General features: G+C 42.3%; 1 protein-coding gene across 5 annotated transcripts in view; it reads right to left on the bottom strand.

Annotated features, from left to right (window-relative positions):
- LOC147106249 (alanine and arginine rich domain containing protein) overlaps positions 1-18,650 on the bottom strand; it is a 214,608-nt gene that overhangs the window by 149,318 nt on the left and 46,640 nt on the right. For 2 of the 5 annotated variants that reach the window (XM_086009193.1, XM_086009192.1), the window contains exons 7-11: positions 17,548-17,598; positions 13,544-13,580; positions 13,362-13,431; positions 2,585-2,645; positions 2,215-2,471 (exon numbers count right to left, since the gene is read on the bottom strand). In XM_086009193.1, the coding sequence (XP_085865319.1) occupies positions 2,215-2,471; positions 2,585-2,645; positions 13,362-13,431; positions 13,544-13,580; positions 17,548-17,598 (476 nt within the window). The remainder of the gene's footprint in view (positions 1-2,214; positions 2,472-2,584; positions 2,646-13,361; positions 13,432-13,543; positions 13,581-17,547; positions 17,599-18,650) is intronic. The other 3 variants (XM_086009196.1, XM_086009195.1, XM_086009194.1) reach the window with 2 other exon arrangements.

Consider the following 18,650-nt stretch of genomic DNA (forward strand, 5'->3'; position numbering starts at 1 on the left):
ATGGACGACCAAGCTGCAAAGCCCGTTTTACGCCCAGGCGGCAAGTTGAAAATCTACCCTATTATCTCGTTAGATGTGGTGGCAGTTGTCAATTTCACATCACCTTCTTAAATCAACTAACAATATGTTTTTACTCTGGTCTTCTGGTTCAACCAATAAACAGATTACTGAAACTTTAAAATTAAAATAAACCAAATGATTTAAAGGGTACATAAATGAAGAACATCCCTACTAAAGATCACTAGCAAACCACAGTAAAACCCAAACCTAACCACTGGGAAACTACAATAAAACAATTGTTCTAGATTTTTAAAATATTTTATCAGTAGATTAGAACAGGTTGGTAATGTGCAATTATATTTAAAAAAAATCTAATTTAGCATAATGAGACAGAGGGTTGTTTCTCGACTTGTCAGGGAAAAACTGGAGTCGCTTTACTATATTTTAGCACATTAATTCAAGCACTGTACATTTACATTTTGATCAGCCGCATCAGTTATCGTTTCTGCATCCCTTTGTCGGTCCAGCTCCATTATAAAAGATTTAGATTTATGGAGTTTTCTCATCATGTCAGTACTGGTAGCCCGAGAACTCAATACAACACACTGTTCTTCTCGAATCATTGTATCAACAGTACTATTGTGATTTAGTGGAGTATTTGGTAATTCAGTATCTTCCACAAAACAATGGTGATGGTGTTGATTTTCAGTTCCTTCATCTATAACACTGCCATAGAAAATATACAACTCAGATTCATCGTTAGGATCCACCAGTTGGCTTGGACATTGGCCAGGTATTGAAGTCTCCTTAACTGTTTTTCTGTCTCTGTTGCATATCATTTTCGAAGATTTATTTATTTGTATAAGTCTAGCATCACCATCAATGCCTTTATTTTCCCTCCAATCAATTCTAAAATGTTCATTATCTGGTTTCTCATTGGAGTCTTCATGGAGGTGTTTTTTACTTAGATCAGTTTTTGCAGCAAACTCTTGAGGTTTAACAGTTCCTGGTATCTTTTTAATTTCTTGAACAAAATCAACTGTGGTTTGTGCATCAGAGAAATTCTGCTGATATTTCACTACTGTTCCTTTGCCAGAATCAGCATCTTTCTCAGTATTACTGCTTATTTGGTCGGAATCCCAGGGACCATCATCATTTTCAGCCAAGTTTTCCCACTCCAGTGAAGATTTTTTAGCATGGGTATCAGTAAGGCCCTCTTCATTTCCTCTGCTTATTTCTTCACCTTTTGTTTTCAAAACTTCAAAAACACTTTGATTCTCACTTTTCAACAGTTGCACATGTACACTTACTTTCAATTGAGAATGTGCATTAACAATTTGTGTCTTATTTTGTTGCATTTCAGAACTCCATGATATAGAATCAGGCTCAGCTGAAAAGTTTCCTCTTTGATTATGATGGTTTTTATTTGTCATAGCAGTACAACTGTTGAAATTACAGTCATCGCTTTCTCTATGGTCAACAGACAATTTAACACTTTTATCATAGCTCATGTCATGACAATTATATTCTTTAACAGTCTTTGCATCATTTGTCTTTTTGAACAAAACAGACCTTTCTTCTGTACAATGGTAATTCACAATTAAATGTTCTTGTTTTTCATCAGAAACATCATGATTTTCATTTTTGGGTGCGTATGTCCCAACCATTTTGCCAACTGTGCCGGAATCAAGAGAACCCGTATTTTGATTACTTGTTTGAGATTGAATGGGTTTCCTCATTCTTTTTTCACACTTTCTTTCTTCTAGATCATCTTTGATTGCCAAGTCTTCAATTTGTTTAGGCTTACTTGTAAACTCTGTATTTTTTATTTCCTCTTTATTCCCTCCATCTTCTTCGATTATGTTGCAATGAGTACCTTTCAGTTTCATCTTTTTGTTTTCTTCTTCATCTAAATTAACTTTATCTTTGTGTCCTTCTTCACTGATACTATCTTCAGCTTCCCCCTCTTCGTAATCCTCTTCTTCATTGTCATCCTCCTCCTCACTGCTTTCTTCCTCATCATCTTCCTCCTCACCTGAAACACATTCTGCACCATGCTCCTCTTTCACTATTATCCCAGCTATCGATTACCTTTCGTTTCAGTTCAGTTTTTGGATTAATATTCATCAATTTCCCACACAAATCTTCATTGCACCACATAAGAAGAAATAAAAACAATTAAAAAAGGAACACAATCTAGAAATAATAATGTACCTGCTTGTAGCCTTTAAATGGGGTAGAATTTGACTGAGGTTTTATAAAGGAGCTGGCTGATGGGACAGCTGTTTGAGGAGAAGCGAGTAAAGGTGTCTTGGTCTGGGGTGAAGGATGGGTTAGCAAGTGGCTATTCTCATTAATTTCTTCTTCACCTCGACTATCTTCTTCTGACTCTTCCTCACTATCTATATCTGATTCAGCTGGATGCAAAATGTCCATGTGCTGGACTTTGCCAGAATTAGCCTTTTCGTTTACTAAAGCAAAACAGAGAAATCCTTTGTTTATAAGCATTGAAACAACGTCATCAACTACACATCATGTAAACCAGTACTTAAATTTATTTTCAATTATTTTCTCAACAACTTACCATTTTCTTTGCTTTGCTGGGAAGTATTTATCAACTTAGTCAAACTAAGTTTCTGTGATATCTGTAAAAAGACACTGTTCTTATTAACTAGTCTAAAAAGTTAGAAATTTAAATTTTTACCGACTGTACTCCCACCATGAAAAGGTCAGGATGAAGTCAATGAATTTTCTTTAACTCAGCTTTCTGCTTCCTTCATCATTGTCAGAAATAAACATCAAATTTATGCATTACAGTATACTTAAAAACGACACCATTTTCAAAGATGAAGGATTACTAATGAATATATCAAAATCAAAAGATTTTAGTAAAGGAAGAACTTGCATTTATATTGTGGCTTTCTCATCCTCAGGATATCCGAAAACATTTGCTAGTCAATTAAGTACTTTTTAAAGTGTAGCCAATATTATGTAAGCAAATGGGGCAGCCAATTTGCCCACAGCTAGGTCCCACAGACACCAATGAGATAGATGGCCAGATAATCTGTTTCAGTAATGTTGGTGAAGGGATTAATGTATATCAGGACACCAAGAGAACTCCTCTCCTCATCTTCGAATAATGCCACAGGTCTTTTTAGGTCCACCTGAGCAGGCAGATGTGGCCTCAGTTTAACGTCTCATTCGAAAGACGATAGCTTTGAGGGTGCAGCAGTACCTCAGAACCGCAATGAAATGGCATCGGAGATAACGTGGTCAAGTCACTGGAGTGGGGCTTGAATCCATTATCTTCTGACTCAGAGATGAAAGTGCTACCATTGAGTCAAAGCTGATAATTTATTACCTCTTTCAGTATACAGTACATGGATCAGAAATTTGTCTTGTCTCCAAAGACTCTGCACGGCAGATTTTCCTGTCCCTGCGCCTGAACATACTGGATCACCTGGGTGCAACGAATAGAGCAATGTCGACAGGGGATCACACCCCTCAAATATCTTTAATGTATTGCACTCAGGCACATGAACAGGAAAATCTGCCCCTAATATTTTTTGTATTTATGGAATTTTGATAGTTGGCTAGTTGGTTACCACTTTAAATTGAAATAGAATGGCTGATTTTAAGTACTGGCAGAAGCAGACAGCAATCCCGCAATGAAGATTTTAATTGCCGGGCCTCATTTGAACACCGCCGGTCAGCTGCTTGGCCCTTTCTGGCAGAAAGGTTGGGTGGGTCAGAGGCCCCCGGCCAGCATCAGGAGATGGCTGCCAACAGCAAGTCTTGGCCCCACTAAAGAACGTGTTTTTTATATAAACTTACCCAAGGTGAACTCGCAAGCTTTCAGACAGCTTTACCTGGCAGGACAGCCGTGGTGAGTGCTCCACTCAGGAGCGGCTTAAAATACCATTGGTGTCCCATGTACATCAGAGGTCCCAGAATTACACTTATTAATGAGGCTTCTCATCTGCTACCAAAATCTGCAGTGTTAAAGCACAGATTGGAGAGGAAGGACGCAGGATGGAGCCGCTCTCTTTTCATTGCTTCCTTCCCTCTGATTGGAGAGAATTAAAATACCACTGAGATTGTAGACTAATTGATAAAGATTGATTGCCATGATTAGCAAACAACTCCACTATCGTACTTTAAGGAAAGGTTTAATCAGACTGTCCTGAAGACTGCTATTATACTGTTATTGATTTCTCTTGATATTGTAGCAATACTAATCTTTAGACTTTGCAGTGAAGCAGAGAAGTTTAAGTCAATGTAAAGTACTACTGGGCAATGTTCCCTCTAATTATTTTGTTTCCGACGTGGACCCTTTAAATTTGCTGTGTGGTATCTCTCTCAGCGGCAACAGCTGGTGAGTGGCCTGCGCGGGACCTCGCGATTGATGTGCGGCCGCGCACCTTAAGGGGAACATTGCTACTGGACAATTGAGTCAGGGCTAACCTTAAAACAATTGTCAGTTTGGTCACTTCAGTAAACATAATTAAAAGACATTCCAGTACATACTGATTCATATAGTTCAGAGAACTTTAATCAGTTGATAACAAGTGCAGGAAAAAGAGTGATTTTTGCAAAGGTAAACATCTGAGTTGACTGGTACAAAATGGTACTGAATCAAAGACAAACTTATAATTAAAAGTTTCACTCCATGGTATCGTAATTATATGTAACAAGAGTAAAACTATTGATAACAAAATAAGGGAGTTGTACCGGTCTACTGAAGAATAACTTGTTAAAAGAAAAGTTATTTGTTAAGGGATGTCAATTAATGATCCTTAGATGGAGTTGTATTTTAACTTTGATATAATTATGTAATACAGAATTATGTGGATTGTCACGTGGAAGGAGTAAGAGAAGAGAAATGTATAAAAACTGCTGTTTGTAATGAGTATTTGGATTCGTAAAGGCCCAAGATGCTGAGCTCAGAACTGTAAACCCGATGAATCCTCAACTAACCATCATTAAGTCTGGTTGTAAGTATTAGCTTTTAAGTGCATGTTTAAATACTATTACATGTGCTGTATACTTTATAAATTTGTGATACCTGATATTTAATGTATAAAAACCTTTTTGATTTGAGGAGTAAATTATAAATAAGAACACCCCTCCTTTAACAGTAGCATAAGACTACCCCGGGGTGGTAGAAGGGAAACTAGATGGATCGCAGTCTTTTTCCATGTAGCAATTCCTACATTCCTATGTCTGTGCAGATATCTAGAATATACTTCGTCACACTGCACTGTCACTTCAAAGGTGGTGTATAAATCATTCCTGTTTGGTATGACATAACAAGTGTCAAGTACACATAGGTGACAACAACACTTAATACTGATTGCCTTGCTGCAGGAAGGAGACTGAGGTAGCCAGTAGTTGATTGACAATGCATTTGGGGTCCTGCAAGCAAGGATCTCACAGCTTGCCTTGTCCTAAAAAGGGGTGAACAGTTGTAAACAGGTTTCTAGGAAAGCAGCCCGATGGTTTTGATCCCTACGGTCAGTGATAGCTGTATTTAATGCTGAATGACTCCTTTTGGCAATCCTTCATCTCAGTTTAGATTTCAAAATTAAGAACGGGTATAACGGTTGTCTGTATCTAGCATCTTGAGATTTTGGCTTCGCTAGGCTGTTGGCATATGGGGCCAGTAGCAACACTTTCTTTATGCCTCTGAATGCTAAAGGCACTATACAGATGCAAGTTGTTGCTGAATACCCTCTTTCATGCATAAACTTCATATTACAGATATTAGTCCAAGTTAAGTTTCATTATGGGCAGCCTCAAGCACTTTGAGACATTTTCACTGTTTTAGAACAGGGACTGCAATTTTAAGTAAACATTTGTATTCTAGTGAAATTTGCCATATTTGCTCTTCCTTCTAACAATTTTACTTCTTAACAAATCGGAGTCGTAGTTTATAACCTAAAATACAATTTGTCAGAGGGTAATTCTTCCATTTATAAAAGGGGTGGTGAAAGACAGGCAAGGTGGAATTCAGGAGAATTCCAGAGTGCAGAGAAAGATGGCTGAAAACAGTGGAATGGCAGGGAGGGGGAACATGATATGCGACAGCCTAAACTCAAATGTGCAAGTGGGATCACTGGGCTGGGGGGAGGTTGCAGAGGTATCCAGGAGTGAGGCAATGGAGGGATTTGTAAAGGATTCTGAAATCTGTTGTATTAGATGACTGTGATGAGAATAGTCTTTTTTGGCACACCTCGCCAAGAATGCAGCATGTCTGGGAAGAGGTAGCAACCAGAGCCAAAACGGTGTACAGTATTTGTATGACCTAGGAACAACATACATTAAGGAAACTACCACGGTTAGATTGTCCAATGGTACCATTTACCAGATGGCCCAAATATGCACACCACAAATTGTTGCTGGTCAACCTGTTCTACCTTTATTGCTGGCCCATGCTGAACTCCTCATACAAACTTACAGTTCTTTAACTGCTCATCATGCATGCTCATAGTTGCAGCAGGGTACACATAAAAGCTGCAATTTACAATTAAAAGTCTCAGCATATTCACTGCTTTAAATGAGTCACAAACAAGGTCATTACAGCATAATTTAGCTGCACACTCACTTACTGATGCCCATAATGTGCTGTAGGTCGGGCACATGTGCGTGTTCCTTCTACTGACAAGACTACAGCAGGAATTTTCTGTACCTGGGTGGTGGGCGTGGCCCGACCCCGTTGTTGCTTCCACCCCACTGCAGAAATCGACTTTGCGCTAATGGGGCCCGTCCTGCGGGTTACCCGGCTCTCTTAAATGGTGCGGGTCTGATGCCATCATTGATGACGCGTTTTCAACCGAGATATTTAAAGGAGCCATGGCCACATTGCATTTGAAGGTTCATCTAGGAGTGTGCAGGCAGCACACTGGAAGTTTTGATTGCACAAAACAGTTGGAGAGATGGCTGCACAGAGGCAGAGGGCGACACAGAGGCCGAGGGCTGCACCCAGATTCTCCGATGACTCCCTCCATATGCTTGTGGAGGGAGTCAGAGCACGCAGGGAGGTCCTCTTCCCTTCCAATGGGTGGAAGAGACCTCCGCAGGAGATAAAAAGAGCCTGACTCCAAAACTGCAGAGGAGGTCAACAGCAGGGATGTATTCAGGAGGACCTGGGCGCAGTGCCAGAAATGTTTCAATGATCTCAGTAGATCAGGAAAGGCGAGTACAAAGCCACACTCAACTTCATCCTGCTCTTCCTCTCATCACATCCCCATCACTCTGCCTTCCCAACCCTACTCCTACACATCCTTACTCACACCAACATACCTTGCACCTCCACCCATATCTCTATCTCTCTCTATCTAATATATATAAGTACATCCCCATCTTACTAGCCACCCTTCACTCACCCTCATCCTAATGTAATCATACCAACTAACACACAAGGAGGCCACTTGGCATTGCCACCCCAATCCATCATAGTCTCCCTCTAAAGATGTAACCCATCCATTCCGTACACTCATTCCATCACTCTCACTCAACCTTCTCTTCTTTCCCTCCTTGTAGGAGAACAGAGCGCACAATAAGAGGGAAAGGGAGAGAACTGGAGAGGGGCCTCCATCATTTGCCACCCTCAACAGCAGAGGAAGCTGCGTTGGAAGTATCGGGATTGGCCGAGCAGCTGGAGGTGGGAGACGGAGAGAGGGGGGCATCTCAGCAACCTGGTGACAGAATTACATATCATACAGCTACATGGCATACATCAGTCACTCATAGGGTCATCATGTGCATAATGATATGTGTACCCATTCTTCATTTGGCATATCTAACTCATCTCTTTATTCTCCCACAGCTCCAGCAAAGAGCCCCCTCCACTGTCCAGGAGGAAGAGGACTCCAGAGGAACTTGCAGCCTGAGGGCACAGTGTCACCAGACATGAGCGCACCCATCACCAACGCAGAGACGGACACCTCAGTGGGTTCCACGCGAGATAGAGTAGTGTCATCACCAGGTCCGTCACAAGTGAGCAAGAGCAGATGGTGGAGACCGGGACAACAGTGGAGACTCCTCGCTGGAGGGTGCAGGACGCTTCAAGCTCTGCTCAGCTGCATGCAGACGCTGAGCCTCAGGAGGCCATCCAGAAAGAGAGCGATCCTGGAGTTGCAGGAAGAAGTGCAAAAGGCTTTGACAGGTTTTGCGAATGCGATGTCTGCAAATGGGCAGAGAATGGAGGAGTCCATCTCCAACATGAGCACCACCGTGTCGCAGGCGATGGTGACTGTAGGCTCTTCCATGGATAGGATGACCACCTGCATGGAGCAGCTAATGTGCCACTCACAGGAGCACATGGTCTCTGTGGAGAATAGATGGCTATCTACGGAGAATAGATGGCAGAGACTCATAGACCTCCTGTATAGGAGGGATGTCAGCATAGACGTGGGTCCTCATGGCCCCAATAATGTGCAGCAAGGTGCTCTCCAACTCCTTGCTATCAGGGATATGTGGGTGGCCCATCAGAGGGATGATGGTGAGAGGGGACATGGAAGTGTGGGCTCCTCTCAAAGTGCTTACACTTCTCCCCCATTGCCACCCCCTCAGTCAGAGCCCCAGATGGCTCTTCGGATCGCAATGGCCAAGTCTGCCCCTGCAAAGTCGCAGGAGAAGCAGACTTTGGTGGGGCCATCAAAGGCTCCAAAGCCCAGAGGACGTCTGCCAAGAGTGTCTATAAACAGTCACAGCAGGGAAGTGAGCAGGGTGCCTCTACCTCTGCTGAAGCCACAGGGCTAGCACCTCGTAGAAGTATGCAGAAGAGAAAGGTGACACCCAAGTAGATTCACAAGAGTAGCCACTTGGGTGTTTTAGTCAATGTTAATGTCAAGTTTCCATTAATGTATTGTCAACCATAAAAATCTTTGGGGGAGAAATTGGGTGAGTAGCGCCACCTGTTAGCGCCTAAAGAGGCAGTCAGTGGCTGTAGCGCCACTGGCTGCGCCTCCCGCAATATTCAGCAGGGGCGCTAATGGTGGCATTAGCCTGTTGCGCTGCGCCGCCACCGATGACATCATCGGTGTGCGCAGCGCCCCGTTCACGATATTTGGTAGTGAACGCCGCTGTAGCGCCGTTCGCTACCCGCGCCCGGTTCATGGGGCCTTGCTGTGCCGGCAGCGGTGCAAGTTAAGGTGGAGGTGCGGGGCGGCCACCTTTTTCGGCGGCCGCCTGCCAGCACCTCGCCCCCACCCCACCCCCAACCGCGGCATTGCTGGCCGTTTCCCGAGAGCCCGGCACTTTTGCTCGGGGCTGGGCTCTTTTGCCGGCACTCGCAATCGGGGATCACGCTGTGGCAGGCCCCTCCCCCTTAACAATGGGAGGAAGGCCTGCAGTACCGCAGCGTGCCGTGCCGTAGCGTGTGGCGCTGCGGCACGTTGCGCTGTGATATTCAGTTTCAGCACCCTAAGAGGGACGCAGAGCGCCTCGAGCCTCGCCCCGTCTCCCTCGAGGGTTTCTGAAACTGAATTTCTGGCGATCGGTATTACTCCCAACACAGCGCAAAAATCAGCGCCCAGGCGAACTTGGCGCCAGAACCCAATTTCTAGGCCTTTATTTTTACCACTTTCCCGTCTTGGGACATCTATGTGCACCTTTGGAAGTGGTTTAGTGAGATGCAGTGAACGATGAGACGTAACGGTACCTCCAGCAATTGTGGTGAGTGTGAAAGGAATGGCTTGGTCATTGTAGGGATCCTTTATGGTGTTGCTATGGGGTGGTGCCAACCTAGCGCAGCATGTGGTAGCCATATAGGTGTACTGTGTAAAGTTAAGCAAATTTGGAGATGATGAGGCCATTCCTGGCCTCCCGGGCAGCAATGTGCTCAGGTGCTGGTGGGATCTGGCCCACAGGTTCCTCCAGCTCCTGCTCCTCCTCCTCCAAACAGGCTGTGCACTCAGTGCCTTGCTCCTCATGCAGCGCTAATCCTCGCTGCTGCAATATGTTGTGAAGGGTGCAGCAGACCACAATGATTCTGGAGACCCTGGCTGGAGTGTACTGAAGGGCTCCTCCAGATCTGTCAAGGCATCGGAAGCGCATTTTGAGTATTCCTATTGTCTGCTCTATGACACATCTGGTGGAAATGTGGCTTTCATCATATCTCTCCTGGGCTTCAGTACTTGATCTCCTCAAGGGTGTCACGAGTCACATCTTCAGTGGATAGCCCTCGTCTGCAAGCAGCCAGCCGGAAAGTCTGTTTCGAGGAGCGAAGGGCTGTGGGTGGGTGGACTAGTGAAGGATGAAAGAGTCATGGCAGCTGCCAGGGAATTTGGCACACACATGCATAATGATCTTCCTATGGTTGCAGACCAGCTGCACATTGAGGGAGTGGAAGCCCTTGAGTTTGACAAAGAGTCCTGGGTTATGATAGGGTGTCCTGATGACCACATGTGCAGTCGACGACGCCCTACATCCAAGGGAAGCCAGCCAGAGTGGCAAAGAAGAGTGCCTGCTCAGTAACAATGGCTTCATCAGTGGCAAAGTTGATGTAATTGGCTGACTTGTCAAACAAGGCATCGGTGATCTGTGTGATGCATCTGTGGGTGGCCGACTGCGAGATGCCGCAAATGTCTGCTGCAGATCCCTGGAAGGAGCCCGAGGCGAAGAAGTTGAGGATGCTGGTGACTTTGACAGCCACTGGTAAGGTGTTCCCACCCGCTCATCTGGGCTGCAGGTCTTGCTTGAGCAATGTGCAAATGTCTGTGACGACCTGACGCGATAGCCTGAGCCTCCTTTGGTACTGCTGCTCAGTCATGTTGAGGAAGCTTATCCTCTGCCTGTATACCCTGTGTTGGGGGTATCGCTGATGCCCTCTGTCCTGTGCAGCATCAGGTGGTTGAGAAGAAGATTGGTGGTGTTGTTGTTGGTGCTGATGGTGTGCCTGGTACTGCTGGTGTTGGGGCTCATTGTGGTCTGATTCGGAGGACCAAGGTGACAGTATAAACAGCACCCATGCTGATGGAATAGATGGCAGGTCAAGTAGAGATCAGAGGAGCAAGCTGTCAATGGTGTGATAGGTTGTAGCAATCAGGCAAGATGGATGGCGACTTTGTTGGAAACGCTTGTGGCCTGTAGAAATCCAAATGTGCACTGGGAATGCAGTCAGCAGTAGCTTCTGCCTGAGGAAAGTGACCAGCTGTGAGGTGGAAGGTTTTATAGTACATTTCATGTTGTCATCTAATCAGCTAGATCAATGGCCACTCAACTCAGGCTGACAGATGTGGTTCCCGAGCTCAGTGAATCCCGTGGGCAGCCAGGGAAATTGAAAAGGTAGGCTGAAAATTGCTCTTAAGGGTCTGACAACTACCTGTTAATGATATGAATTGGGTCGCCCTCCTCTGCCGTTTGGGTCGCTGCCGCACCAGCAAACGCGCCAGAGGGAAAGGCGCTTGGGGGGCGGGATGTCGGCAGGTTTCCGACCCGCTACAACTTATTTCAAATTTCACACCTGACCCGCCGCCAACTGCACCAAGAACGCCAGAAAATTCCGGCCTACTATTCTTCTGTAACAAAAGGGCACATAACCAAACTGGGTCAGAAATTAAAAGCCTTCAACTCCTTTGGAAGGAGGCATTCTAGATATCCTAGCTCTGATCCGTTCCTGCTGGTTCTCACCGGATCTGGATTCTGCTCCCACACTGCTACATGATCTCTGCTTTGTAGCTATTCACTTGCTTCCCGTGACCACTGAATCCACTTAACCTTCAGAACCCCTTCATCACTCTTCGTTAGACTGGCTCAAGCTCCTACTGATCAAGATCCTTGCCCCAAGCAGTGTTTCTCACAGAGATATCTTCTTTCCTCCATCAGTTTTTGCACGGAGAGCCTTGTCTGCTGATTTCAATCTCCATCTTGGCTCTCCATGCCTTCACTCCTTCAAATTCACCACCCTCCTATCCTCCCTACATATAAACTATCCTACCTATATTCACAGCCACCTCCTCTATTCCCATAGTCTCAATCACAGACAACACCATCTCCGACCACTTTCTTGTATCCCTTACCACATGCATCCCCCAATTTCCTTCTAATCGTACCTACTTCTGCATCAGTTCTGGGAGAAACTCCCCCTCCCCAAGTCAACAGCACTTTCAAACTGCCAAGCCAAGGCCCTTCATTTGCCACAAAACCTCTGCAGCTGTCAATCTACTCAACTCTCAGTTCCACCTTTGCTGCCCTTGTCCCCAGCAAAAGCTTTACTCTCTCCTATCCCAGTCATTCCTGCTGGTATGGCTCCAACTTTGCTCCCTCAAGTATGAGGGGTGCAGAATTGAACAAAATCTGGCACACAACTGGTTTAGCTATCCAAAACTAGACAATCTCAGCATTACATTTGACCCCGAGCAAAGCTTCCTCCTCCATAACCTCTCCAACACAAAGACCACGGTTTCCACCTCTGCAACAACGCCTACTTCCGCCCCAACTCGGATCACGTGCAGCAGAAACCCTCGACTATAGACTCGACTATTCTAATGTTCTCCTGGCTGACCTCCCATCCTCCACACTCCATAAATTTTAATTTATCCACTTTAACTCATCCAATTCTTTGCTGTCCATATACAATCGCACACCAAATTACACTCACCCATTACTGCTGTCCTTGTTGATCTACATTGGTTCCTAGTCCTCCAACACCCCAAATTTTAAATTCTTGTGTTTATATCTTTTTATGGCCTTTCCTTTCCCCATCTCTAATCTCCTCCAGCCCTACAACTCCCACCTCAAACTCTTGATTCCTTGAACCCTGGCCTTTTGTACATCCCCATTCCCCTTTGCCCAATCACTGGCGGCCATGCCTTAAGCCGTCTAGGCCCCACACTCTGGAATTTCACCCTTTGCCTCCCCAAGATCCGACTTAAAATCCACCTCATCGATCACCACCTCCTGCCAGGCATGGTTCACTCCTGTCTTAGAGAAGTTGCCCCAGACTGCCAAACAGGACAACCCTTCTCACACCCAAGTAATACAGTATCTCCATTTTGCCAACCTTGAAGCACTGTGGGTTGGATGCTGTGCCACTCCATCACTTGCCCATTACCTCCATTTATTTTGACAGCCTCTAATTTTTGCATCATGTAGCCTTTGCATAAGCTGCAGCAACTCACCACACCACCCACCCCCCCCATCCCTTTTAAGTTTTAGCTACATCCCTTTAATGACGGTCACCCTTCGCAGGGACCAGTAGTTAGAGATTGTATTCTAAAAAAACATTTCAGTGTCTTAGAATTGCAGTCAGAAGGAGTCATGTGTTAGTTATGAGTCATTCAAACTCAAGAGAGAGATACCACAATGCATCATTTACAACAAACCTATTTAAAACGATACCAGTGGCAAAATAGTACCTTGGAGCTAAACTGTGGTTCTTCATCTTCATTTGAAGATAACCAGGAGTCACCTGCATCCTTTGAGGCCCTAAAAACAAAACATGGAATGAAATATCTCGAGGAAAAAAAACCTAAGAAATATACCTATTTTAAAAAATGTTTAAAATGCAACAGCAAGTCACAAAATAAATACTTCTTACCTACTGACTGACTCGGTCTGAGATGCTTCATCTGCTACTGCAAAACAAAGTGAATAATTTATATGTGGAATTTGATTCATTAAAATTTAGCTTTGGTTTGGTTTTCTACATTGTTTTAATGTAGTTTATCCTTCAAACACAACAGGATAGAGCCATTGTCCAACACAGAAATATCACAAGGACAGAATCCATTTAAGAGCTTTATTCTATGCAGGTTTGTGCAAGTTATGTGATATTTCTACACTGTACGACTCGTGCCTCCATACAGGCCTCCAGTTTTTGAACAGGGGCAGCTTCCAGAACAAATTTTGCTTACATACCAAACATTAGATAACTTATTGTAGATCTTTTAAGTACTCTGATGCCTCAATATCTACATGCAAATGAATGTTACATTGTTCAACAAAGGAGAAAAGCACCTAGGGAAGAAGACCCTTGACTTGTTTCACAGCACAGGGCCCAACATTATCAGGTGCTCTTTCCCACTCCTAAAAGATATATCTTCGTTTTTTAAGTGGAGGCAGCAACGGGCATGCAACATTAAGCACAACAAATGTATTAGAGAGCACCAAACTGTAGCTGGCCAGAAAGAGAACTAAAGGCAAGGGCAACAGTTCTTTGTCCGTGAAGTAAGAACTATATTCAAAAGTAAAGACCACTGCATTAATGCAGTGTTAATACTGTAGGTAATCTAATATAATTCCTTATTTGTTCAACATGTATGTACAAATGTATTATATGAAAGTAGTACAGAAAACTGGAGGTAGGATTCTATCCTATAAATGAAATGGTTGGCTTCCAGCAGTCACAATGAAGCACTTGTTACCTTGAAATGTTGGTGGAGATTTTAAACTTTCACTGCCGAGCAGAAAAATGCTGGTAACGGATCAGCTGCCCGTTATAAACCCTGCTCAATTTTCTTTTACATTGAAGTAATTGAAATGCGGCAGTGTAGAACAGGCAGTTGATCTGCCACCAACAGTTTTCTGCCTGATGTTAAAATTTACCCCATAATATTATAATGATGTTAAAAGATAGCGTGAGATATCCAAATAGCTTCTCTAGAGACAGTGTCAAGAAAACCTCTTTGCATATTGGCCATATGGGAATAAGCTCAATAAATCTAGGCTAAAATTCTTAGGGATCGTTAAAACTCCAATTGCAATGCATGTTGTAGTTGTAGTCAAAGCAAACTGGAGAAGAACCTGATAACCAAAAGGGTAGTTTGTCTACATCTAGTTATCTTGCACTCCTTTTGAGAAGTTTGAGGTCTCTTCCTAGATTCCCACTTGCTTCACCTAGTTTGTGCAGTATGAATGGACCAACAAGAATAATGATAGATGCTTATGAGAAGACAGTGGCACTCAAGTTTCATTATAACCTCCTGGGTCTGCATGCACCCCATTATTCTGAAACTTTTCAAAGCTAAAGTTTCAAAATTTCCTGTATTTACATGAATTAGATAAGAGGAAGGTTTATAAACAAAGCTTGATGCTGCCAAACCTGTGGTTGGAATCTTGATAAGGACCAAAGAAATGATAGCTGCATCAGAATATTCCGATGAGCACTCTAAAGCCAGTACATGAATTGCCTAAGTGTCAAAAGATTTTGTAGCAAGTAGATATTGTGGATATTAAGGAGGATTCAAGGCATTCAAAACAGATTTAAAAACCAAGCAACTAAACTGACCAGAGCACTCAGGTTCACTGATAAAGGAGGGACCTGGCCTAACGGAAATCAACATTTTAACCTACTGAGCAAACATGCACAGCTGAAAAAAAGCATAGTTGAGAAAACATGGACCACCACTTACACCTTTGAAAAAGAACATTTGTTCAATTTGTTTCCCCATGGAAAACAAGTTCTTTTTGGGAGGATTTCTTGCAAATTAATGAACATTATAATTTGAGCACTGATAAATGACAAGTGTTTCATAGCTAGTTGTCATTCATAGATGATTTTTACAAAATAGTTACATTAACAGAATTGGACTGGGAGGTTGCCAGGCATTAATATTTATGTTAATTTTTCTACTTGACCGCATATTTAACATGGCATTCTGAAAAGTAATTCAACTATGTATGGAGTACTTAAATAATAATATCTAATATTTAGCAATACAGCACAACAATTGCAATGTTTTAATACTTTCTTTAGTTGTGTTTTGCTTTTGACGGAAAAATAAACAGAAACACAAAAAATAAAATGATCAAATGATAGGGAAACTCACCTATAGATTTTGTACAATGAATGCAAAGCTGAGATGCCTACCTGATTAATTCTGGTAGAGTTTGGCTTGAAGCTGCAATCAAGCAAATGTTGCAATCTGTGGTACTGAAGTGGCAACATAAAGTAAACCGCTTCCATTTGAAATTCTGTGCCTTCAGAGTGGAAGATTTCTGGTTGCTGAAAGTGTATTTCCCACTGAGGGGAAAAAACATTCCCCTAACTGTCCTCCTGAAATTTTGGAGGATGGTCTTTCACTTTCTTCAAAGTCATCTCTCGTTAAGATCACTTTTTTCCCCTCCTCCTCACTGCCAATTATTGATGAGTCAAGCTTCACATTAGACTTGGGTTAAGCTTGGTGTGACAAAAATGAAGCATATTTGTCTTTATTGGATTAGTTATCAGATTATTTTTTGATGAGTGGGCACACAGGGCTAAAATTTGATACTGCTAGCTCCTTGTTCAAGCTAAAAGAATGTATGGTCTGGAATGCCAAAGGCATTAGTAGGTGTCTGTGGCTGATTCCTGTTGAATAAAGGGATTTTGTATGCAAAAATCTTTTGAATGAAGAGTTATTGATGTTATCTTTATTAAGTATTGTCCTTGACAACAGGTTGTACAACAGGTTAACTGCTTGAGTAAATTTTCAGGGGGAAAAATCAAGATGGCAGCTCAAGCCAACATCACAAAATCTTTGAAGTGATTGCATTAGTAGCTTCTTGCTTTGGATTGGTAGCTTTCAGAAAAAAAATACTAAACAATCTAATTGTTCCGTTTTCTGTTTACTCATTCCTTATCTTCACTTACTGAAACTGAATCACTTTGATTCATTCATGGTTAGTTAATTGGATATTTCATTATTTCACATTATTTGACATAATCAGAAATATCTATTTTTTGCCCAAAGGATACGTGACACCCAAAGTGTGATGTCTTTGAAAGTCATGGCACTGACGTGTTCTAGACTTGTGTGGAAATATTTACCTCTTCACTAAAACTACTATTGAAGTTTTATTCTAATGTGCATGGGAAACAGAAGAATCAAAATGTATACTTAAAAGTTGGTTTCACAAACTTGAGTGCTATACTGAGAGCTTCTCACCCTAGACAATTAAATGAATTGATTTTAATGAGCTTAAGACACTATCATTTCATCAGCAATACAATAATGTAGGAATTAAGGTTGATCTTTAACAAATGAAATTTATGTACAACTTCTTGTTTAGGCAGGAGACAGATATGGGAAAATAGCTCAATAGATGTAGAAATATTCTCTTTATGCAACAGGGTGGCACATGTGACAATATTCCCACCTCCACTCCTAAAAAAACTGAAATTTTCACTCAAGTAACAGAGCAGAAAAAGAGTATAAACTAGTGAAAGTTTTAAAATATAATATAAAATTATGCAGTTTTGAGAAAACAGGACAGAAGAAAAAAATTGATTACCATTCTTAAGCAGAGTAAGGTTGGCTATTTCAAATATTCTGAAATATAATTAAACAGCCTTTTTCATACAGCAATTGTTCAACCAACATTTGCTGTAAACTTGATTTTCCTCAGTACATCAATTTAAAAATAACAATTTACACATCTGAGTTTTACTGGGGGAGCTAATACACAAGTACATATTGGAAAATCCTAGTAAACCCATTTTGTATGTGGACTCAATGAAGCAAATGCTGTGCGAAAGGGGACAAACGTAGATATCAAGTTGGATTATGTTTATTAGTGTACTGTACATTTTTTTTGCCAGAAAGCTTCAATCGTCAATACTACCTTTCTCAGAATCACTTGTTCTCGACTTCTGCTCAGGAGACTCCTGAAATTCTATGTCGATAGGAAAAGGCATGAGGAACAGATGAAACAAAGTCAGAAACAAGAGAAAACAGAAACTAAGCAGATAAAACAGTAGAACTCTAAACACAAAATACTGCCATGGGAATTGCAAACAAGGAAACACCATCTAAAAGGTTTATCTGGGCTTTCCGAATATTGCACTATGAAACTTGAGTGGCCCAAGTGTTAATTGTTGAAATACTAAGTTTGAAAGTGAATTACCTATAAAGTTATTGGTATTGCTGAACTACAACACAGTGCCATGTTTAAAGTTTCACTAGGTGGCTACTCAGAATTATTTTCCCAAGTTACTATCTGAAATGATGGAGGGTCAAATGGAAATAGTCCAGTCATTTTTGTTCCACAAAAACTAGATTACAAATAAAAAAAATATGAATCTTCATATTCTACAGACAACTTTTCTTTAGTATTTTTAAAAACTGGAATCTGGGCATTGCAAATGATTTGGTTGTATAAATCACAGGAAGTATTATACAGGAAACTTGTATGTTGTATGCCCGGAAACCTCGATCTACCGGCAGAAATCAGGAGCCGTTTTGTTAGGTTTTTTTTTCTTCTCGTGGCTTTGTTTTCAACAGTCGGGCTCTGGAAAGTCTCTCTGAAGCTGTTGCTAAGCTACAGAGGCGCTTCCAAGGTACGGGCCGACTGTTTACAAGCTGTTGCTAAGCAACAGTGTTTGTTGTCAGATACGGAGATGAAAACCTCTGTATGCTTCAACATTAACTTTGTATGTCCGGCAGTTTTGATAGATTGGCAACAGCTCGGTCCCGTTGGTGCCGGATATAACAAAGTTTCCTGTATTTTGTGAATTAAAAACATTATTTTGATCAAAACATTTTTGTCCTCAAGTTAAAGAATGGCAGTGCTCAGGAACAAAGGACGTTTCTACTCTAGTCTTCCAGTGTCATCAAGTTCACAGTTCGATGTTGCTTGATCAGATAAAGAATAAGGCTCTCCCTTTACTGTCCCAAAACAGTATATTAATCCCAACCCTAGAAAATCTCACTCTTGGGTACGCTTCC

The sequence above is a fragment of the Somniosus microcephalus genome, chromosome 16 (assembly GCF_052327205.1).
Source record: "Somniosus microcephalus isolate GS21.2 chromosome 16, FLI_Smic_1.0, whole genome shotgun sequence".
Lineage (NCBI taxonomy): Eukaryota > Metazoa > Chordata > Chondrichthyes > Squaliformes > Somniosidae > Somniosus > Somniosus microcephalus.